The following is a 24026-nucleotide window of genomic DNA, read 5'->3' on the forward strand; positions in this document are numbered from 1 at the left end:
AAATATTTATCGCTCCCCAATCCGATAGAGAGGAAGCTTTATCGGCACTTCGGAACTTGCATCTCGCATTCGTTGAATTCAATAGAAGATATTTAATCGTTGCAGTAATGAATAATTACGTCGCACGGCTTTACGAGAAAAATAATGTCGGCAGTGCGCGGTTAACGAAAGAATTTTTGCGTTATTTACTTTAACAATGGAGAAATTAGATTGGCAATGTATCAGAAATAATAAAATAATCCTTCTCATCAAGTATTACGCCAAACTATTTTTTTTTTTTCCATTTACTTCCTGATGAATGTCATAAATTAGTCCAATCTTTTGGAAAAGGTTTCTAACCTATATTCTAAAATACACAGATTTCACAATTGTTTAATCTCAAAAGTTTGTCACTTTTCATACACTTGTTCGAATTTGAGGCAGACTGATTCAAAATTGCAAATTTACGTGGATCTTCGAATCCCCAGTTAAATCACGAAAGATTAATTACAATACTTCGAACATTATTACATATTCTTTGGCTGCTAATTCCGATAAGTTGTCTAAGGAATCGAGCGTCAACATATTTTAACGCAAGCGCAGGGAAACGAAAAGGATTATCAGGATTTTTTCGTTCCGTCGTAAAACTGTTCAAAAATTGCCGTGGCGCGCCTTCAAAATAACAAGCGGCATCACCTGAATAACGTGACGTAAACCGAATCCGGGTCCAACGGGTGATCTCGTCGTCCCGTGCGAAAGCACGTCGAACGGTGTGAACGGCGACGCGCGAGGTCGAGCGAGACGGACGAGAAAGGAAAGGGGACCGACCGGCACGGCGGCGTGCTCCTTCCTTGAACTCTCGGATGCAAATTCCGCACGCGGCTGGCACTGATCGCGAGCGTAGAAAAGGATCGCCGGTAGGAAAAACGGTGACGCGCGCGCGCGTTCCTTCAATTCGGATGCAGACGACGCGACGTACCGGCAACTTGACGCCGACAACAACAGGGTGGACCGAACGGACGCGGCAACCTTCAGGGCGGTGCGCGTTTTTGAAACAACTAACGCGCGCGCGCACGCACGCACGTACTCGTCTACCTTCTCAATTTCTCTCTCTCTCTCTCTCTCTCTCTCTCTCTCTCGATGAAATGCAAGGACGAGATGGCAGGACGCGCGTCCTACCACGAGATGCACACTCTCCTGTACCACGCTACCTGTCACCGCGAGCCGAGTGCGCGCCCGGATCGCAAGGACGTAGACGAGAGGTAACGCGTCTACCTCTGCGCGCGTGTGCGTGCGCGCGCGCGTGTTGCGTGTCGCAGCAGCCGGCTCTTGCCGAAGGACTCACCGGTGCGGGATAACGGCGTGATACCCGGAACGACTGCGACGAGAGAGCGCGATCGCGAACGTGTACGCTGCTCCAAGCCCCGCTCGGGCGACCGACCGACCGCACGAACGACCGACCGACCAACCCGACCGACGTACCCGTGAAAGGCGACTGCGACTTCACTCCAAGCGCTGCACCGTCGCGGTCGCAGGAGTGGGGAAGGCGGGAGCAGCTCCGACCCTCGCTCCGTTTCGCTCGCGCTCACCCAATGGCACGGGCGCTTCTTCTCCTCCGTCCCCTCAAGCTACCTCGCCGTCCAGGCGAGCGGAGCTCATCGAGAATCTGTTGACGGGGACCGCGATAACTTCGCGTCAAACTCACCAGACGACGCCACCGCACGGGCGCGCCACGCATACATGCACGGTTAGAGCCGTCGTCATTACGCACTATCGTAAGTAACGTATCTTTAATTTTTTTTTCTATCTTTTAATTTTTTGTGCAACAAAGATACATTAAAGCCCTGCGCACACTGGAGGAATATTAGATATTAGGAATAGAAATTAAAATTTTAGAATTAGTTTCCTCGATGAACACTCTATGGATAAATAATAAGTGACGTTTTATCTTATACGACACCTTTATCTTACATTCTATTCGTATTCAGTATGCAGTATATTTAATATTCATTGAGATAATTAATTATAAAATTTAATTCCTATTTATATTTCTCTTTGTGCGTAGGATCTAAATCTACAGCAAGATTAATAAAAATCCTGTCTGTAAAGAAATCTTGTTTCTTGAATACATATTTTTAATGTTTTAAATTAACTTGATTTTTATATTAACTTTGATTTATAAGTATCCTCTTTACTTATAAATTTTTGGATTTACGATTAGTATGATTGACTAAAAGTTAATTAATAGATTATAAAAAAGATGAATATAAGTGCTTAATCAGTGATCCAAAATAAATTGTTAATTATATAACATTAAAAATTACGATCTTTAAAAAAATTATTTACTAGAGATATAATCGTTCTTTATAATTATTAGTTTGCATAAATGATTTATTTAAATATAAATACTATTCGACTGTCAATTTGGTTTAGGAAATCCTTGAAACGTAAGCTTGTCGTAAGTAAATACCTGCGTATCATTTCAATATCCGATACTATTATGAGCGATCAAATGGAATCAAAAATTATTTATAAATCTTGTTTATAAATTAAAACTTATTTATAAATGTACATACATGCATCCCATACAATCAACTACTTCATCTCTCATTTTTTTAATTTTAAAATAGGTGTATAAATACCAGTAATACATGCAATCCTTTTTTCTGTAATGATTCTGTAAGTATAGTTTTTTAATCTGCAAGTATAATTTTTAATCTTTTTCCATAATTAGAAATATATGTAAATACAAAAATATATGTTCTTTGTAGAAATAAAAGATCATTGTTTTAAAAAATAAAACATATATTTCTTCTTAATTAAAATTTATGTAACGTATCGTAATAAAATTTATGATTAACGTGCAGAAGTTTAATAAAATTTATCTTTATTATGAAAATGAACGTTTTACATATGATGTGAAACCGTTAGGTACATTAAAAATTATGCTAAATCGTAGGAATAACGAAATGACAAACGTTAAAATAAGAAAGAAAAAATATAGAGTAGAAATAAAAATAGATTATTACACAAGTGCGAATAAACTTTCGAGTACCCTCGAATTGTTTCTACATCTATTTCAGATTACTTTACAAGAAACGAAGTCAATCTTCGTTAGCATCAAGATACAAATAAATTTATAATAGAGTACTGAACATTCCACAATCTAATTTTTGATATGAAAAGCTGAAGTTTAATTTCAGAAGCTCACAAAACTCAATATTTGACGTATATGTTACACGAGTTTTCTGTATTGTAATTAAAAACTTTATGTACAATGAAGTCACGTAGTTAAACTTTCAAACTATAGAATCGTTGGTATTTTTTATCAGAACTCTATAATAGACATCATGATTCTGACAGGAGGAAAGCGCAAGAAACTTGTGAACTGGTGAACGAGAGAGATAATTTATAATATCTAACTAGTAGTTTAAAACGTTTCTAAGTATTTTTATAAGAATTTGGCAAATTACTTGAGTTGTAAAAACTGTACTGGAAGTACAAATGTCTGCCGTTTACTCTTTTCTTTTTTCGTGATGAATTCGACGATAAGGAAATCTTTACTGTTTATATAATCCATATATTGGAATCCTACTGACAAACATATGTGCGATAAACTCAAAGTATATTGAAATTCGTACGAAATGATGAACTAAACTATTTACGTGTGTTCTATGAGATTACGATACGTTAGCAAAATAGTAAAACCTGCTTTCACATAGTGGCACATGACGCGATTTGAAAAAGTTAAACGATGGCGGTTTATTAATCATTGAACTTCGCTCACAATAGTAAATAATTAAACAGACTTTCACACATTTTCTGGTGTTTATATAATGTTCAAAAATTGCAAACTGTACCAAAGACTGCCAGATCTCAAGCCATGCTACAACGCATCGCTCGTAACACACTAAAAATTTCCTACTCGACCTAGAATCCTTTTCTCTCTCCCTCTCCCTGTCTTGTCCGTTTGTCAATTTTCGATGAACATTTGTCTTTTCTTTAACTCTCATTTTTTATCTATATTAAATTATATCTCAATATACTGTTTTATTTATATATCTATATATATATCTATGTATATATCACGCCAGTCGCCATCGATTTAGTAACCTAGGTACACTTTGTTAACAAGCACTGGACCAACTCTTTCCTCCGCCCACGAATCTTGAAATGTTCAATGTCAATTAATGTCGCTAAATTATGCTGGCTTCTGCGAACCCTTCTTGCCAATAAGAGATTTGTGGATATGTGGAATGACACCTGCAATTAAACAATGACGCATATATAAATTTCTATCTTGTATTCTTATTGACACAAGTTATATGAAAAGAAAATTTCAGCAAAATATGGATATAAAAACTCTCTCTAAACATAGTTGTAGACACAAAAAATTAAAAAACAAAATTATTGATTATTTTTTAAATTATAAATTCAGAGTGATTAAATATTAAAAACTATAGTTATATAAACAGCATTATAAAAAATGTATGAGACGAAACGTACCTCCTCCTGCAATAGTGGCCTTAATAAGACTATCTAACTCCTCGTCACCACGTATTGCAAGCTGCAAGTGTCTAGGTGTTATACGTTTGACTTTCAGATCCTTGGATGCGTTTCCCGCCAACTCCAATACCTGGAAAAAAAGGAAAATGCAGTTATTTAAAGAACCATTTAAAATAACATAAAATATGTTAATATTCTTGCCCGACAAAAAATTCACTATGTTTTTATTTTTACTATATTAAATATTTAATGAATTTGAAACTCAAACTTAAAAATAAAAGCGGAAAAGAGAGCAATGTTTTACAGACTACGACACTATCATACTTGTACTTATCAACTTTATAATGGCTGTTCTTTATCTATATTTTAAGTCTCTCTTCCTCTGTTAATCTCTATTCATGCCCGCTCTCTCTCTTTGTCTTCCTTTTCCTGGATTTGTATTAACGTGAACATAATTCGATATCAATATCTAATATTTAATATTTACCTTGTAATGTAATAGCATTGTAAATCCAAATTGAGTTACTAGTATTATATTAAATTATATCTAAGTATAACGGTTTTATATAATTCAAAACTATAATTCAACGATTAGGTATTAATGTTTCCATTATTTATGCAACACATTAAGTATTAACGATGAGAATAATATTGCAATTTTGATATATATATATATATATATATATATATTAATGTTTTCCTCAATTAATTTCATGTTCACAAATGACCCTGCCCATTATTATTTATATTTATTGTTCGTTCTCTAGGCATGCCTATCTTTCTTTGTCGATAAGAATGGCTCGTGTCATTCTTACCTATGTAAATGTTTTCTTTTCTTTTAATTCTGATAATTGTCAAATTATTATTTGTTCTGTAACTTTCGGTCTTGCTTAGAACTTAATGAAGTCTCGGTTTCGGTCTCGGTTACAATATCAGTTACAATCTCTTGCACTCTCTCTCTCTCTCTCTCGCAGTCTCGGTTTCGGTCTCGGTTACAATATCAGTTACAATCTCTTGCACTCTCTCTCTCTCTCTCTCGCACACACACACATACATACATACATATACATATGCTCACTTACCTCGGCCGTAAGGTATTCCAAAATGGCCGCGCTGTACACCGCCGCAGTAGCGCCTACCCGACCATGACTCGTGGTTCTGTTTTTCAAATGCCTGTGAATTCTGCCAACGGGGAACTGCAATGAATCGGTTACATTAGCCGGTGCCTTCCACGTCCCGAGGAACGATTTAATGAGGGTGACTAGGGGGTGCTGGGGTGCAGCCTCGTGGCTCGACACCCGGTATACGTTCCTTACGCGTTGCAAGACTGACGTCACTGTTACGCGCAGAAATGTATGTAATACGTGTGTAGTGATATAAAAAGCCCCCGGGTCCCGCGGTTGGACTTTAGGTTCGGAGCGAAAAGGGAACGACTGTTCGACGACTACGTAGTTATGGTAAAACTTAGTAAACATCATTATCGGCATCCTATTTCTCCAGACATTGTCAATATATCACCAAGTATATTTGACTTCGAGACGACACCAAATTATCTATAACTCGTACGTGCCGAGTCGTACTACTGCAAAATTTCATTTTGCTTCTCTATTATTGTCGGGGACGATATTTCGAAAAGGTTGAGATATAAGAGGTGAAAATAAATTTAAGAAATTCAGACTTAAGTTTGTTAAGTACTTTTAGAAGTTGTGTCAGACTTGAGTTTATTAAGTACTTTTAGAAGTTGTATTTTCAAATTTGCGCTTATAATGCTTATTTACACTGAAATATTGGTGAACGGTAATTCTCAATGCTGCAAGACGAAGAAAAATATAATATAAATATACCATATAAATATACAACTTTGTTAAGCAAGAGAAAATATATGTAAACACAAGAAATACACATTTTCTGCCAAAAATATAAAGTGAAAAAAACGTGATTATTAAATGAAACATTCGGGTGAAAAGCATTTAAGGTATAAAATAAAAGAAATAATGCAGCCAAATTTAAGTAAATTTCACTTTAATTTATTAAATCCTATTATGACCATAGTTTCAAATTTTTATTCAGAAAATTTGCGTCAAGATACGAAGAAAAATTTGTAATATAAATTATGATTTAGAAATGTGTTGGAATTAATAATAATAATTTTATGTAATTCCTGGTAAAGCAAATAATCACTAGTCACGTGTCTTAAGAAATACCCTATATGTACCGAACAAATAAAGATGGATAACAGTACATGAATAACGTTTAATCTGAACGTAGCGCGTCCATAGCGCCAACAATATTCTCGGCTGATTCACTGGGTCTCAGGGGCGGATTTCATATGGGCACGCAAGGCGTTTACTAGAAATCCATGAAATTGATTTTGAAAAAGATAGGTTAATAATATAATTAAAATAATAATCTCTCTTGAAATATTAACAAATAATATATATAAATCTCTTACTCATAAATAATAGTTAAAAAGTCTATTGCTTGTTGAAAATCCATTTTAATTGATGATTATTTGTTTTAAAATCTATATGACATAAAATCAGTTATAATACGTGAGTGGTTATGAAATTTAATGCAATATTAATTGACAAGATATCTCATTGTCAGGGTTGGATAGGTAAATATATATTTTTTAAATTAAATTAAGTTAAAGTTAATGGCTTATAGAATTAATTTAGTCATATCAAAAGTTATATAAGCCAAAAACTAATTCAATTAAAAGTTATATTAAAATAAAGTTAAATTAAAAGTTAATTTAGGAAAACATTATTCAAATAAAATTAGAAATTTATAACTTTAGTCGTTTTAAAGTTAAATTACTCAGAACAATTATAACATGAATCATCAAACAAATTTAATATTTTATTTGTAAATTAAGTTTATATGAAATAACCAATATTAATTTTTATGTGGAAATGCATTTTTTTTCTATAATTGTTTTCCTTTACATAAATTTTTAACTTAAAAGAAAATTGATTTTAAGTTTGTTTTAAAAATAATTAACGTTAAAAATTAAAGAATTAAAAATTAACTAAATTAAAAGTTATTGATCTTTTACCTTTATCATTTAAACGTTTTATTTTTTATTCATTACCTAATCCTGATACAAATCCTTTTGTTACTCATAAATATAATGATCTCAAAATTATAACTGTTTAATGAAAATCCATTTTAATTGAAGATCATGTTTTAGAATCTGACACAAACCAAATTGCTATCAGTTATAATAATAAGTAAATGGCTATGAAATTTAAAGCGATATTAGTTGGTAACATATATCATTTTATATATCCAATGTTTTTCATTACAGTTTCCAACACGAGAATAAAAATTAACAATTAAACAGTCATTTAAATATCTATTGACAAATCAATAATATTCGACCACTATCGTATCAATAGCTGCAAAAATGTTTTCTGAAATTTTTCCTTGCGCCTGGTGTCTGTGGTGTGCCCGCTCCGCCACTGAGGACGTCTAGTGACTTCTGCCGGAACTTCGAAGTCAATAATGACCGTACGTTTTCCGGACGAGGTCGGCTCGCGTCTACTATCCGTCTGCACGACATCCGGCCGCAACGTCGGTTGTGGCGTCGGTAGCCTCTCTCTCAGAGCCACCGAGACTGAATATCGAGCGATAAGCGACGGCATGGATTTTCACGATGCGTTCCACAACGCGGCTGAGACGAGCCGATGATCATACGGATCTCATGCTGCCTGTCGCGGGGATCGTCGCCGTCGGGGAAGTCGCGTCCATCCCGGACGCCGCATTTCGCTTCGTCATTTCGGCATTCCGCGTTGTTCCACTGGGAACGCTAGCTTTCTCTTATTCTTCATCAGGAGAGCGAGAGAGAGAGGGAAAGAGGAAAATTCCCGCTCTTCTCTCGGCTCTGTTCGCGGAACCCGCGCGAATATCGGACCTCTTCGTTCCGTTCTCACGCTACGAATATCGAGCGGTACGATTTGGCTCGCCATCTTTCTCACTCTCTCCCGCGCTCTCTATCCCTTTCCTCCCCCCGCCGGTCATCTCTCTCTCTCTCTCTCTCTCTCTCACTCTCTCTCTCTCTCTCTCTCTCATCGCCTCTCCAGCTTTTGGCACGAAGTTTCGTCATCCGACGCACGCTTCGAGACGCGTTTGAGAACCTCGCTCTAGAGCTATCCCGTTCGCTGCTCTAAAATTCTCGCTCGAAGATTCTCTCCCGTGCCGATCGCGTAAGTGGTTAGTCCCCTTCCCTCCCGCCCTCACCCGTCCGAGTGCGGTCGATATTGTTGCACAATTATTTTGTCACTGTTTGATACCGGGCCTCGCAATCGACACGTCGCTTCTCTTGCTTGAAGAAGAACTCGTAATAATGAGAATTTGCATAGCATAATGTTCGGTTGTCTTCGGGAAATTCAAACCGCGAAGTCAAAAAACCTCAACCTCGGTTCTCATGCACTTTTGACGCACAGACGCGACCGCGGTATTTACGTTTTCCAAGTTTTTTTTTATCAAACTACGTTCCACACACTTCCATGTTTATTATTGTTGTGTGTTAACACGAAGATAAGATTAAAAATGCGATGGTCCATCAGTTAGCTAGGGAGGAGGGGGAAAGGGACTTTTATCTTCTCCGAGACGCGTCGCGAATTTTCACAAGATGTACACGCCGCACGACGTGTCCGAAAATAAACCGGGACTATCGATCGACTTGTTGAGCACTTGTTTAATTTTTGTAACGATCTGTACTCCAAAGTATAATTAATTCGTTGCCAACAAGTTCCCGCGAAACGTCGTCCGCCCCGCGAGTTATAATCTCCGAAACCCGCGCTGTTTGTACGCAAGTAATCTTATTTGCCAAATGCCTATTGGCCACGAAATTATCGTGGCGTAGGTGCCCGTTAGCATGTCCATTTCTCTCAATGCAGATATTAATTTTAATCTCGATTTCATTTGCTCCTTATCCAGAATCAGGAAAAGCTGGAGCGCACGAGAAAAAAAGTTATTAACTCAATAAGTTTTTCAAATTCATGTATTTGTGTATTTGACTTAAATACATAAAGTACTGGAACTTTAAGCATTTATATATTTAACTTAAATGCATAAATACTTGAATTGAAGGAATTTAATCAGTTTGAAAAATTTAGTCGAGTTAACAACTTTTTCTTTATCTCGCTGTAAGTCAAAGTTGATATGATTGGTGGGAATTGGACGTAAGTCAGCCAAACGGTATCTATGCAAGGCTTGTAAACAAAGGAAATCCCATTCGACGTTAAACGCGATATAGATTTTGCTCATCGGCCCGACTCCCACGGACGTCCAGTTAATATTTCAACGATACACACACACACACATATATATACAGTGCCACAATTAAGAATTCTAATCACACGATATAATGGAAATGCGACACGTCGATAACTTATCAATAAAACGGACTAAACTTTTAAGAAGCAGCGATAAGTAACGCCGGTTCAATCGCGGACACGTATGTTCTTTTCACTTTTTTCTTTTTTTTTTTTTATTCCGACGAGAAGCTGTCTCTGTTATTTTGTTACAATACTCGAAATATTTTGGCTCAAGCAAAATGGAATAACAAGCGCATGAAAACAGTTTAAAAAAGGTTTAAAAACACTGCTGCTTTCATTTTAATCCATTTGAGGGAGAAAATAATACACTTTTAACGTTTAATTATCAAGTTATTTCATGATGCAGAGGGTTTATGGTGACAATGAACCGAACCAAACACGGTTTATTTAAATTCCGATAAACAGATTAATTTCGAAAAAAAATAAAAAAATAGCAGCGTCCTTGCTGGATACGTTTATTTCCGTCCTGCGTTACGCAACTTCGGTTTTGTTCAACGGAATTTCGTTACACGCATCGTCAAATTGCATTAGCGAAAATTGCATTCCGCATTCGAACGAGCGGCATTCCTCGCACGATGAAATTCACTCCGGGTGCGATAATCTTCCCATAATAAATCCCGCCGTGCTCTCCCTGTCAAATCGGTTCAACGATGACGAACGGATCGAGGAGCAACGCCAGCAACGCGCGACGACGCGTCCTCGCGATCGAGGAAGACGAATTCGCGATTCGAATTCACGACTCTCGCGCCTCGGCCGATTTGATCGGCCGTCCAATGCAGAATCGCGCGATTCCGCGTCCCACGAGGTTCGAGTTGACGAGGGGATAAAGCTCGACGCGATTACACGTGTAGAGATAAATATAGATACGATAAAAAAAAAAAAAGGCGGCCAACGGCGATGACAATCGTCGGTCGCAGCGATCGCCCGGCCGACCGACCGCAGCAGGAAAACAACAAACGGCGGAAACGACGCCGCTGCTGCCCGCCCGCGTCAGTTGAGAATGCTCGACTCGTACTCGAGAGCGCCGAGTCGGTGCGATCATCGCTCGCGGCAAAAATTGATTCTCGATTTACGGCGGCAGGTCGCCGCGGGGTCGAATAATCGCGCCGAAACGATCCCCCGGACGGGCGACCCGCACGCACGGACCGACGGACGAGGGGCCGGTCGCCGCGACTTTGAAAGCGGTCCGTGGACCGCACGAGATCAATTTGAAAAATAAACAGTTCTTCACAGTCGTTTCTCGAAGATTCGATGCAGCGTGCGTAGAGCAAGGAATGCAGCATCACAACGCATACGTACGGCGCGTCCGAGCGCACGGCGAGTCGTCGAAATCCGCTTCGCCGGCCGCGATGCCGCGCGAGTCGGCCGGGCTTTTCGCGCCATCCATGATGATTTAACCTGCAAAGCCGCGCGCGAGAGAGAGAGAGAGAGAGGCAGAGAGGGCATACGGAGAGGAAACGTGAATGATATGACCGCGCGCGGCGACGTGCGGTCGAGAACACGCGTGCGGTTCGCCAATCGATCCCCCGCCGACGTACGTGCGTCGTCCGTGCACATCGACGAACGTCGGCACGACTCACCTGCAGGCCGGCCCTAGCCGAACGCGAGACCGCCTTCGCCTTTGCCTTGCCAGGTCCTTGCCCGCCTTGCCGCCAGCCTGTTCGGACACGAAAATCACGATTAATTCACGAGATCCAGCCGCGAAACTCCGCCAGCAGACGGACGGGGGTCTGCGGCGCGCGGGGACGCTGACGGCGGCCGCGGATGGCCGTCGTGCGCGTCAAAAACTCGCGGATACTCACCATTGCGCGACGTAGATATTCGACACTTCACACAGCACGAAAGACTTACGAGCAACCACGAACGACGCCGTCTAAACGCGACGAGCCCGCCAAATGCGCTTGGCGCTGCGGGCGCGTCCCGCGGTCGTGTCACGTGACCGTACGCTGGCCAATGGGAGCGAGGCTGCGGTCGAGCGAGGTGCCGCCTGGCGGCTGCCTCGCCAACTTATCGGTCGAGCGATAAACGTGGCCCTCTGCCCGCGCGCGTATGCGCCAACGACTCACCGCTCACCGCTCGCCGCTTGTGTGTACTACGTACATCGTCGTCATCGTCGTTCCGTCGACGACCCTCACGACTATTCGACTCGTATGAATAAAAATGAAGCAAACAGAGGCAAAAGAATGACGCCCGGCACGTTCGCCGTCGTTCTCCCGCGCGTCTCTCGCTGTGGAAAGCCAAGTAAATACCCTAATCGTTTTTCGGTCGTAGAGGTGACCGATGGCCGTCTTTCACTGTGTTATCGTATATAAAACATTACGACGATAAGTAATAGTAACGAATATCGTTGCGTATTGCCATATGGCATATATCGCACGGAATACATTACAATTTAGCTGCCGATTTCGCTGCTGTTACTATGTGTTTTTTCAGTTATGTATTTTCCACCTCACCTTTTGCACAAACGTACTTTTTGCGTACGAAACTCGATTTGTTTCTGGTTTTTATATGTGTGGAAAAAATCAAATACGGAACACGAAGTAATGTTTTATGCATTAACGTATAAATTATCGGTTATGATCGTAGATGTGTATCAAATGGGATTACATCGTAAACAAATTGTTCGTACAGTCCATAATATCGCATATTAACAATTGTATTATCAATAAATAGCTATAGTTCACTTATTCTCATGACGCACGTTTATGAAACAGTATTAGTAAATTATATACGTTATCGATAATAAGATTATTACGTAATAACACACTAATTTAGAATGATTAATTAAAAACATATGTTTCAACATTTCAGAGACGCGGGTGTAAAATAATAATGTAGTATTCTGCAACGCGTTTAATTAGATCTAAATGAATGTGTGCTTAGCAATAACAGAAAAAAAAGGGAAAATAATGTATTTTATGAACTCGAAATATCGATACATATCATATGTTTTAGCGGAAAAAATCAAACTTTTACACAAATTCAAGAAATGCTACAAAAATCTGTAAAAAAATGCTAAAATTGGAATATTTTTGTTAATTTTAATAATTAAATACACATTTTTACAAAAAATAAATATTTCTATAAAATAAATAACAATAAATGAATAATAAATTTTATACAATACCATTTTTATTTGACCTTTGTACTTATTTATAAAAACTTTCCACCAGAATAGTTATATAGAAATTAAAATATTGTGCTTTGCTTGACATAATTTCATCGAGAAATTTATACAATGAAAAAAAATCGTTAACTTGACTAAATTTTTCAATTTAATTAAATTTTTTTAATTTGACTTAAATACATAAAATACTTAAACTTTAATTTAAGCAATTATGTATTTAACTTAACTGCATATATATTTAACTTAAGTACACAAATACTTGAATTGAAGAAATTCAATCAATTTGAAAAATTTAGTTAACAACTTTTTTTTCAGCATGTAAAAATCACAGATAAAAGAAATTATAAAAATTTACAAAACTTTAGAAAAGTATTTCAATTCTAACATTTTATGTCGATTTTTGTTTTTTAAATTTGTGTAGATTTTTGTAAATTTTTTTCCGCCAGGACAGTTGTTGCAAAAAAAAACTTCACGAACAATATTAATTCTTTTTATTGACGAAAAAGGGCAGTGATTTCATATAAAAAGTCGCATATAGGAAATTGTGCGCTACGAGGCTTCGAAATTTATACTATAAGGAGCGCGAACGAATCGGTCATTTTTATCTTCAACCCTCTATGATAATACAGTACACCGGTAATATCCTTTCTCGGAAGAAGAATTTCCATAGTGAGCTCTGTATAAACTATCGTCGGACGGCGAAGCGAGCGGTTCGCGGATTTGCGGTGGAACGATCTCAAAATGGCGAATAAGGATGTAAACACCGCCATTGTAACGCTATATATATATATATATATATATATAGTAAACACCGCCATTGTAACGCTATATATATATATATATATATATATAATATTTCAAATCTGCGTGTTCGTTGATAAAACACCCTGTCTACATTTATTTTTAGCTAGTCTCGCGATTACGGACGCATTTTCGGACGATTCTGCCTCTCTTCGCGCAACAGATAGCAATTTCCCATTCCGAAAACGAGATTTTATTTGTTCGCTCATAATCAAAATGCAGCTGCGTTTCATTCGAATTCAAATTATCCGAATGATGCTTCGTAACGGAGATTGCTTTCATATTTCCGTAAGTTTTTGCGTTTGTCCTCGAGCAGGCGATTTTTTCGAAATTATTTTCGTGAATCACGTATCGCATTTGTCCGATGCTTAAATTCGAATTAATTGCATTATGCGATTCCAAGTATCGAGGCGCATCGATATTAAGGCGGCGCATCGAGGGCGTTCGATTACGCGGAAATTCAAAAATTTTCTTTTGCCAGGCCGCGGTCGCGAATCGCATCATCGGACGACAATGACGACGGCCGGCGCCTTCTATTATTGAGGCGTCGAGCCCGATGTCGGTTGGCACGAGGCCGGTGCGTATATCGGCATCAACGATGATGCTTCTCTCGTCCGTGCGTTGCCGTATCGACTCGTCGATGCGCGCGGGGCCTGCGCGCTGGCGTGTCCGCGCGCGCGCGTCAACAAGGATTTTTCCCGCCATTTTTACCCAGCCGTCTCGCCGCTGCCGCTGCCCTACCCTCTGCCCTGCGCGTCATCTGCGCGCCCTTCACGCCCTCCTCGACCGTTTCCGCGCACCACCGCGCTGTCCCGCTATTGTGCATGCCTCGCGTTCCGTCTCGCTCTCGCACACGCCGCGTCGCTCGCGCTGTTCGTCCTTCTCCGAGGAGGAAGATCCGGCGCGGATCATCTACTATTGCTCCAAGTTCGCCTCCGCCAGCTCGTCACATTTATCCTCTATGTCGTCCTGAAATTACCATTGTTACCGTCAAAGATATTTTGACTATACAATAGGAGTTAAAAATTATTGAAATACGGTTAGGTCCATTCTTTTTTTCCTAATCAAAAAATTTTTGTCGCAAATATCCGAATTTTGAGTCTGAAATTAGCTGCAAAGAAGGAAATAACGAAATATTTAGTTCATAACAGTTTTCACAGCGAAAATGACCACTTTGCTACAGTTTTATATAAATAATTTTTAAACAAGTAGATATATCTAAATAAATTTTTGCACAAATATTTATTAGAGTTTTATTAGTATATATATAAATTTTAATTTGTAATGCTACTTTCTCATCAAATTTGAAAATAAACTACTATAAAACGCGTACTACAAAACGCGATTTTACATAACAATGAAGAGTAAACAAAAAATTAAATAACTTTTAAACATGTAAGAGAATTTTACTCAAATTTTATACACATACTCAGACGCAATAATAGGCCAAGCTAAAATATTTTTGATACTGTTTTGAGATGTCACATACATTCTTAATATTATAATGGTTAATCAAATTTATGTAACGTCCGATTATTCTCACCGACTTTTTAATAAGCTTGATCTTTGAACCATTCCTTCCTATATATTCTTGATATTATCATTTTCCATTGCGTCAAAAAGTATTCTATTTATAAATACAGAAAGTTTATATACTAACCACAGAATATTAATCAAAAGACCACGTAAGGCATTCTTTTGCATTTGCGCGACAAGATATTTTTTTCTGTTTCTTTTTCCGAGATAAGAAATTTCTTTTTTTTCTTTGCTATGTAAATAATGTTTCTCAAAAAATTAATTTAGATGTAAAGTTTAATGCTCATAAATATAAGTCATGTTTACGTAAAAAAACTGTATGCGCGAAGTAAAAAAATTACTGGCAGAGTGTTAGTAAAGGACATAAATATATTGCTATTTTAAGAACCAAAGTGATTACCGTATCTAATTACCAATGCTTACTTTTTATATTACACGTACATGTCTCTATAATTAATTAACGAAAAAAATAACAGAGAAAGTCCTTATTGTATAAATTTCATATACAATAATCGTATTTATTTGTTTAAACATGCACATTGCATTTAAATACCACACAATAATATAATCTTCTTATTTATATTAAAATATATTTGCGAAAAAAAATTTGTGAGGAACGCATACTTAGAAAAAACTAATTTAAATTTTCGAGTTTGCGCGATAAAAGCAAATTTGAGCACCTACAGAATTTTAATATCTTTTTACATTTTTTTTAACAACTCTTAAGAACTTAACTTTTGAGAAGAATAAGAAGAGAAAAAAGGCATACCTCATCGAGCTGCAAACACTTGCCCCACTCGAGCAACGTGATCTTGTGATCGTTGTTGGTGTCGCAGGAGTCAAGGAAGGGTGCGATGCAATGTTCGAGAGCCATCAAAGGCGCCCTGATCGGGAACAGCTCGTGCCTGGACACCGTTCGATCGTGTGGGTGGCCGTCCAGGTCGCACCACTTCCAGATGGCTGCGTTCGCCCAGCGCAAAGTGTGATTGGTCTCAGCTTCGCGTTGCATCTTCAGATAATGTGACGGCAGTTCCTGACGATCTGCCAAATCGCGCATGATGTTAAAGAGCCAGTCGCGCATTCGCCTGGGAAAATCGGACATATCCTCCTCCTTACACATCTGCGCATTTTAAAAAGAATTTATTAATAATAAAGGTATGGCGTAATTGAAAATGTTGCATTTTGATATTTTATTATTATATTTTATTATTTGGCAGGATCGGGTAGTAACTAGTGAAAAAGTTAAAAGTTAAATGATAAAGTTAATAACTTTTAACTTTAATCTTCTAACAGGAGGTTGTTCCAAATGAGGATCTGAAGATTCAGGAAAATTTTAAATTTTAAATTAGTCTTTCGCAAATTCAGACATGTATGAAAAAAGTGAAAAACATTTCAGATCAAATAATTGTGAAATCGTTTTCTGAAATATTGGTTTTAAGTAATTCAAAAAATTACTGATTTAATGTCATTTCTGTCTTTCACACGAATTTCTGGTTTAATATGAATAATGCTTTTCAAAATAAATTTTTAATTTAATTTAAATTAATTTAATGTTAACTTTTAATTAGTTCTTTGTTCATATAATTTAATTTGATTTAATTTAATTGTAATTAAATTGATTTTACAACTCATTATCTTTAACTTCATTTAATTTTAAAACATTAATTTACCTAACGCTATTATATGATATAATAATTTATTCTCAGTTAGAAATTGTTAAAATAGATAGGTCAGTTAACCAACGATTGCTTAATTATGGTTTACTGCATGAAAATAATATACGGTGCTGCATGAGGAGCGTTCCGTCACATTTGCGACGGAATGATACTTACAGGCATCTGTCGGCACTCGCCGTAGTACTCGATATGGACATGTTGATAGTCGGGGCCTCTGCACCTGGCGTCACCAGTGTCGCAGAAGCAACGTGACTGGTAGACCTCGCAGTCGCTGCCAAACGTCTCGTTGTAATTGGTACAGACCTTGCGACGCGGATCAACCTCCTGGTTGCAGAGCTCCACGCAAACGCACTCGGCCGTGCCTTCGTCCGTCGTCTGAAATCGAAGAAAGTTTACTTATCTTTTTATTCCAGTCTATTTCAAAAAGAATACGGATAAATAAATATTAAAATTTATGCATTCTTGATATAAAAACCTGAAAATTTAATTCAGTACGAATACCAAGAAACTACTTATCTAATATATTGCTACTACTATCTAACATCTGCATAAAACGAAACTTCATCGTTGATCGTCTTGCACATACATACATAAATTTTATATATGTGTGCATGTAGCAATATCTTTAACTAGAGCAATTATTTTTGAATCCGTGATGAAAGAGAGTTTTCTCGTTGACAAACCTTGCAAACACGACCAGCGCCGCAATGTTTGTCCACGCACGGGTCCTGGAGCAAGCGCTGCTTCGATCCAGCCTCATTTCTGCCATTTTCAAGAGTGACCTCAGCCTCCTCCGCCGTCGCCGCCTCCTCGGCTATTTCGTCAGCCTCCAGCATGTTCATGATCTCATCTTGCACGGGTGCCTCCGTCGTGGTCGTACGACGTCGATATTTCCGTTTGCGCTAGGAATCGATTGATATAAATTTTGATTAATGCTCGCTTTCTTTGCTCCTTCTCCGTACTTTATTTTAAACATTAGAAGAAGAGTTAGTAGAACATTAGAAAGCTTTCTACACTTCTCGTGTTTGCCATTTCTCTTCCGAAAAAATAGACAAGGTTAAAAATTTTATATTAGTACACGATTTGAATTATTTGAATCTGTATATCTTTTTACTATAATATTATATTTAATTTTATGTAACAGTATGTTATTACTGAGGCAACCAACATATGCCCTAACATATTTTGGCTGACCTAATAATTATATATATTTCTATATATTTTTATATGAGAACATTAATTTAATAATTATATATGAAAATATTACTTTAATAATTATGAAATGTGTACACTGAGAAGAAAATGCCGTAATATGAATAAAAATGTAGTTTGATTTAATTAAGCAACGTATCACAGGCTGCCACTAATATTTGTAGTTGATTCAATTAACTTTTATTTATTCAACTATATTTTTGTTATTTTCACTTTTAATATTTTCGTTTTATTAATACCGTTATTGAATTAAAAAAATATTTTCAATTAGTCCGTTACGTTCAACGAAGCATTTGATTGATTCAACAATTATTTAGTCGCACAAAAAAAAGTATAGTTCACTCATGTCAATTATTGAAATGTTTTAATCAAGATATAATTAAACCAACCCAGCATTTAGTTGAAATATTTTAGTTTTTTTTTTTTTTTTCAGTACAATATTTTACAGAATTTACATGCAACGTACGAACACAAAATGTGTGTGAAAAAAAATTTACTAAGAAACTGGAAAATTTAAACACTGCACATTAATTTCTATTATTAGATTATGATAATTTTGATAAAATTGAAATTCGTTAGATATAAAAGACAATAGTACCTGGGCGGACACGTCCACTATCAGAACCGCCAGAAGCAACGCGACCAACAGCAGCTGCAGCTTCGTCGACATTGCGATCTCTGCAACAAATTAATACAATGAGTACATGCGGGACGCATTCTCTCTTAAAATAATGTAGAGTAGAATAGTCTCAATCATAATTAAGTTTAATAGCATCTGGAGTATCGTTATCCTAGACACGTTCCGGTTAGTGGCACTTTACGAGCTTCGTAAACTATGACCCATCCATTGAAGGATGCAATCTATAACTATCTTCGTAAGTCGCTCTAGAGAAGTTTGGATCGCGTAATGATCAAATTAGGAGTATTACGATTCGGAAAGGAGGACTTGACATAAACTATTTTCATCCTTCGTGCTTTCCTTTAAGTAAGAGGAGCCTAGAAACTTGGATTATCAATCGTAAGAGACTTATTTGTCGATCCGATTTCATCCCTCCAGGGAGGGAAAAGTTCATCGAAAAACTTGTGAAAGCTTTCCGAATTTCTGCATGCAGCGACGCGAAAGCAGCGAGTAGAAAAGTTGAGATTTTTCTCGGAATAGATCCAAGTCTCTCGGTGCGCCGAAAGGGGTTAATATCCCCGAGCTAAATCGGGTGCAAGCGGGGCCTGAACGTGTAAATAAATCAACCATCATTTCTCGCGCGTAATGCTTTATTGCCGCTGCGTTTACAGTTGATGTCGGCATGAAAGACGAATCACATTTCCTCCAGACACTCGTACCATTCCAAAAAAAAATTCTCGACGACGTAACGCGCGCTCATGTACGCACGCACGCACGCACGCACCGATCGACGCGAACGCGGGTCAACGCGAGATAAATCTTGCGAGACCTTAATAGGAGCAACGAAGCGATAACCCAGATACTTGAAAATCAAGTCGTCTGCGGACACATCCGGACGAATGGCGAGCGCGCTTTTAATACTATTTCGTTACGACGCCGCCTTTTCTTCACGCGACGACTCGTCTTTTCGCTCTCGTTGCCTTTCGCCGATGATACAATCGGTTTACGCGTCGCCGACTTCATTTCTGCGATTTAATAACGGCGAAGGACGCGTGCATGCAACGTAACGTCAGCGATTGGTTGTTGCCTTCGTCAGCGATGAAATTTGAACACGATGGAATTTGTACGGAGCTCGTCTTATAGATTAGACTATTATGCAATCTTCGTTGAGATATAGACCTTTGACAAATAACTATATTTGGACCAAATATTGTTTAGAATACAAACGTTACATGCACTGTTGGTTGAAACAACATGCTTTAAAGCATGTTAAAGTGTTTCCACTTTTAATACACCTATGTGTGTTAAAAAAAAACATATTCGTGTATATACACAGAGTACAATTGCTTAATGTGTATGTACATTCAAAGAAAAGTTGTTTGTTAAAAGTGGCGACACTTTAACAAGTCTTAAAGCGCCATGTTTTGGCACGTCTATTTTTACAGTGTGATTAATAAATATAAAATATTTTTAATTGTTCAATGCTTAATTAAAATTATATGCCAGCTTGTAAGATAGACGCGAGATTTAAAATTGTTTTGTTGCTTGGATTCCAAGTATTATAAATATTAAATATTCTTGATGTATATCGTGTTTTATTCGAATGCATAATTAACCCTCATGTTCAAAGGATAAAAAAGGAATGAGAAAATATACTCGAATAACATTTGTAAAACTCGCGATCTATCCGAAGCATAAATATTCTCATGATGTATATAGACGTTTAATAAAACACGAGCGTTTCCTGCTGAGCACGTTACTCGGTTTACCGTCGAATGTTCCATCCGATTGCGTTTACGATTCGAGATGTCCGCAGTTCGTTAAGTCGTCTCAGCTCGTGAATTCGGAGGGCAACGCGCGCCATTGTTTCGCTCCCCGTCAACATAAGGGAATCGTGTGGTACGTATAATCAGAGCCAGACAGCAAAACCGACACGATTTGTGCACTGTGTAAACGTATCTATTTCTCACTAAATTGTAGTTCCATTTATATCAATTTTTAAAAATAAATTTCATCGAGGAAGGAAATTGGTATAAAGTAAAAAATGATACATAATAGATGCATTCTCTGATTCGAATAACATTTTTATACATCAAAATGTACACATTGAACGATAAGAGAATTTTATTCAACATAAATTTAAATAAAAATAACAATACGTAGTCCGCTTTGCATTCCTAGTTTACCAATTTAATTTCTTGATTTCTTACTGGTCTCTTTGTTGCCAAACCGGCCACTGAAACCGGCCACTCGCAGCGTACACATTCGGAGAAGTTTAATCTTATCGAGCATTTGCGACTTCGCAAAAATATTGCGTAACGTTTTATTTCAAGTGCCTTTAATGCATAACCGCGTAGCCGGATCGAACGGTAGGAGGGTAAAGATTTCCATATAACGGGTTAAGGTCTCGAGTCATTTCCATATGGAGAACGTGACAGTCGTAATCGCGTTCGTCTGGCGGTCATCCCAGTGCCAAAGCACATCCGCGGTGCGTCGCGCGGTTCTCCGGAAACGCCGCGCGTCGTCGGTTCTCCAACGCGGTCGTCGCGTAGGAATCGCACGCGCGTCCCCCTTTTTTTATCGCTCGAACCGCCGACGTGGGAGAAACGCTTCTGCATGCGGACGAACGAAACGACAATGTAATTCCGAATAAAAAGTATCGCATCTGCTATTTATCAACTTTGCACGCAACAATGGAGTTCGCACATCGCGCGAGCGGGGGCTGCTTATACGCGCATGCGGAACAGTTTGTTTATATTTATATTTGAGGCTACGCAAATGAATATCTAACGATGTACAGAAAGAGTGAGGTAATCAAATATATCGGTGCAACTAATTTGATTATTTATTACAAAGCGCGGTGAAATGAAAAGCAAACCGCAAGCGTGAATAATTGCGGGAATAATAATGAATTTCATCAACTAAATTTATGAACAAATATGAAAAGTCTTTCGGTTTCATTTTCCTGAAAAGAAAAAAGATGAACATACATGCATTGCGTTTCTATTGATAAAAAGTTTTGGATGGAAAGTTGGATGAACGCTTGAACAGAATGTTCTATTGACATAAGATACAATAAGAGCTACGTTTATGAAAATTTTATTCTATAAAATGTCGTCTGTCTAAGAGTCAGTCGTTTGCCTAAAAATAAAACTTCGTAAAACGTCTAAATCCATAAAATTGGGAACACCAGAAACGCCTTTTTCCTATCCATCTTACGTGCCAGCTCCGCCAACGCGGAATTAAAAGTTAACTACTTTGCTGACGAGAGAGACTCGAGCTGAATGCGTTGATTCGATTCATCTTGTTCAATTTGCTCCTCGACGAGCGGAAGTTTATGCGCGACCCGATATTATTGTGAATAATAAAATGTATGGGACGCGTATATATAAAACCTAATGGAAAATTGCTCGTAAATTCCTTTCCGTAAAATAACTCTCTAGGAACAGAATCGTAAGAGACTGTTGCAAGAATTACGTTGCACGTTAATGTAACGCTGCGAAGATAGGAGCGATTTTATCTGTAACAACTATTTTCATTATTATTTGTTTTTGCTTTCCGAAAAGCTACGCGTATTCGTGCGTTTCTTTCGGAGGAATCAATACTCAGAAATAATATACATATTCGCATAATGTTTGCTTATCGATCTTATTCTTGAACTCCCGGGATATTGTGCGATATAATATATCGCGATGTAGGAAGAGGTCGAGTGAACGGTCTCGCTGGAAATAACAAGTGCAGAGCACATCACTTCTATTTTAAGTCATCGTCGAGAAAAAATTGCGAATTTCATTTTTTTATTTATTTATTTGTCGAAATTGATTTCTTTTCATTCGTAAAGAGCCGACAACGCGAATTTTTTTAATCAGCGCAAGACATAATGATAACACGTCGTTTTCTTAATTCGCGTAACAATAGTTACGCCTCAATGGACAAAGGATGTTGGATTTCCGTCCCAGAAAGGACTCGACTTCCGAGAAATACATGACAAGAGATAAGTGTTATGAGTACGCCCACTGATATAAATGTCCATCGTGTGCAGTTCTGTAAGTGACTCACATTAACGCTGTACGTGAAAATTAATTAAGATTAAGGATGAGCAACTCTTACGGCGCTGTTTAAAGTACATCACTTTTATTTTTCCCAATTTATTTTACAAGCTATAAAAATGCTTGCAGTCTGACGATAAAAATTGACGGTATAAACTTCGAGAGACGGAAACTAGCGCTGCGCGGGAAGCTCAAGGGATTACATTAAGATGGGAGACGACAACCATTAAAGAATCACTTGCGAAAAGGTTTCTCAGTGAAAAAGGCCCTTTCACGTACTTGAATTCTGACTGCTACCTAAGCTGAAGTCTGTTTCCATGCGTGGTATTATACTTTTCGTAATTCGAAATTCAAGCGTGTTCAGATACCTGCTTATTCTATAAGACGATATCTCCCTTCATTCGCAACGTCTAAAAATAATGTTTCTAAAAAGTACAAAGATAATACACGTATATAAATTAGAAGCGTGTCTGGGAACGCCCAACATCATTGATTGCAATAATAATGTATTAGATACTAGATTGTATTTGGACTAATTATTTCAAATGGAATTAATAAAATTAATTTACCTTCAAAACATGTCAAAATTGATATGACACGCAAAATATTTTTAATGATCAAAACGATCAATTTCCTGCCGTGCAGTACAACGACTTATTTTGCTAATTAGATAATTAAATAGCAAACTATTTATATGTTATATTAATCGGTAAAGGTAACAGCGAGTAGCTTAGAAAAATATCGCAAACATAGAAACTGCTCATTTAAAAAATAATAATTTGGCAAGGTGACGCAAAATGTGAAAATTAGAAGGCGACCGTACCTCGCGTTGACTTCCTTCGCTTGTCTCGTTCACTCGGTTCTCTTCCTCGGCAAGAAAGATCGAGAAAAGAATAGCCCTTTCCAAATCGGTCGCTGGACCGGCACTGACTGCGTACGCGGAGCCGCGCTGCGCTGAGCGGAACGCACGGCCGGAGAGGAGATGATCTCATCTCTCGCGTTTTTCTCTCTTCCTACACCCCCGTCTGATCTTTCCACCGCACGCGTATGCGTATGCCTCGCCGTTACATTCTTACGCAATGCACACGCCTGATCGTTTTCGTGATATCTTGAACATTCTCGATCGTCTCGGCGAATTTCGACATTGGCACATTCGAAAAAGTGTGCTCCGACTTG

The 24026-nt window shown here is 38.0% G+C and overlaps 3 protein-coding genes across 7 annotated transcripts in view; all 3 read right to left on the minus strand.

Annotated features, from left to right (window-relative positions):
- LOC105197501 (cadherin-87A) overlaps positions 1-1563 on the minus strand; it is a 216313-nt gene extending 214750 nt beyond the window's left edge. The window contains exon 1 of one of the 4 annotated variants that reach the window (XM_011163907.3): positions 1325-1563. The gene's annotated coding sequence lies outside the window, so the exon portion shown is untranslated. The other 3 variants (XM_039445780.1, XM_039445781.1, XM_039445782.1) reach the window with 3 other exon arrangements.
- A 1286-nt stretch (positions 1564-2849) lies between these two features.
- LOC105197503 (histone H2A.V) lies at positions 2850-14584 on the minus strand. Its single transcript, XM_011163910.3, has 6 exons — positions 14470-14584; positions 11633-11836; positions 11411-11487; positions 5568-5681; positions 4486-4615; positions 2850-4242 (listed from the first exon to the last, which is right to left on the minus strand). The coding sequence occupies exons 1-6, from the start codon at positions 14582-14584 to the stop codon at positions 4181-4183; spliced, it is 702 nt and encodes a 233-aa protein (XP_011162212.2). The 3' UTR covers positions 2850-4180.
- LOC105197504 (SPARC) lies at positions 14065-23857 on the minus strand. Of its 2 annotated transcripts, none has more exons than XM_011163911.3 (6): positions 23674-23857; positions 18781-18860; positions 17654-17872; positions 17127-17345; positions 16064-16414; positions 14065-14727 (listed from the first exon to the last, which is right to left on the minus strand). In XM_011163911.3, exons 1-6 carry the CDS (start codon positions 23840-23842, stop codon positions 14674-14676), a joined length of 1092 nt encoding a protein of 363 aa, XP_011162213.1. In that variant the 5' UTR covers positions 23843-23857; the 3' UTR covers positions 14065-14673. The 2 variants fall into 2 exon arrangements, with proteins under 2 accessions (XP_011162213.1, XP_011162215.1); XM_011163913.3 differs by lacking the exon at positions 23674-23857 and adding an exon at positions 19631-19651.
- Between the last annotated feature and the right edge of the window lie 169 nt (positions 23858-24026).

Source organism: Solenopsis invicta, chromosome 2 (assembly GCF_016802725.1).
Source record: "Solenopsis invicta isolate M01_SB chromosome 2, UNIL_Sinv_3.0, whole genome shotgun sequence".
NCBI classification, from domain to species: Eukaryota; Metazoa; Arthropoda; class Insecta; order Hymenoptera; family Formicidae; genus Solenopsis; species Solenopsis invicta.

Coding starts and splice junctions, on each gene's coding strand:
- LOC105197503 (XM_011163910.3), bottom strand. CDS start 14,584: ATGCACAATAGCGGGACAGCGCGGTGGTGCGCGGAAACGGTCGAGGAG. Junction 5,682..11,410: donor CGGCTAGGGCCGGCCTGCAG/GTGAGTCGTGCC, acceptor GATTCATTGCAG/TTCCCCGTTGGCAGAATTCA. Junction 4,616..5,567: donor TGGAATACCTTACGGCCGAG/GTAAGTGAGCAT, acceptor CTTTTTTTCCAG/GTATTGGAGTTGGCGGGAAA.
- LOC105197504 (XM_011163911.3), bottom strand. CDS start 23,842: ATGAGATCATCTCCTCTCCGGCCGTGCGTTCCGCTCAGCGCAGCGCGG. Junction 16,415..17,126: donor GCGAGTGCCGACAGATGCCT/GTAAGTATCATT, acceptor TAAAATGCGCAG/ATGTGTAAGGAGGAGGATAT. Junction 14,728..16,063: donor AGTGTTTGCAGCTCGATGAG/GTATGCCTTTTT, acceptor TGGTAATTTCAG/GACGACATAGAGGATAAATG.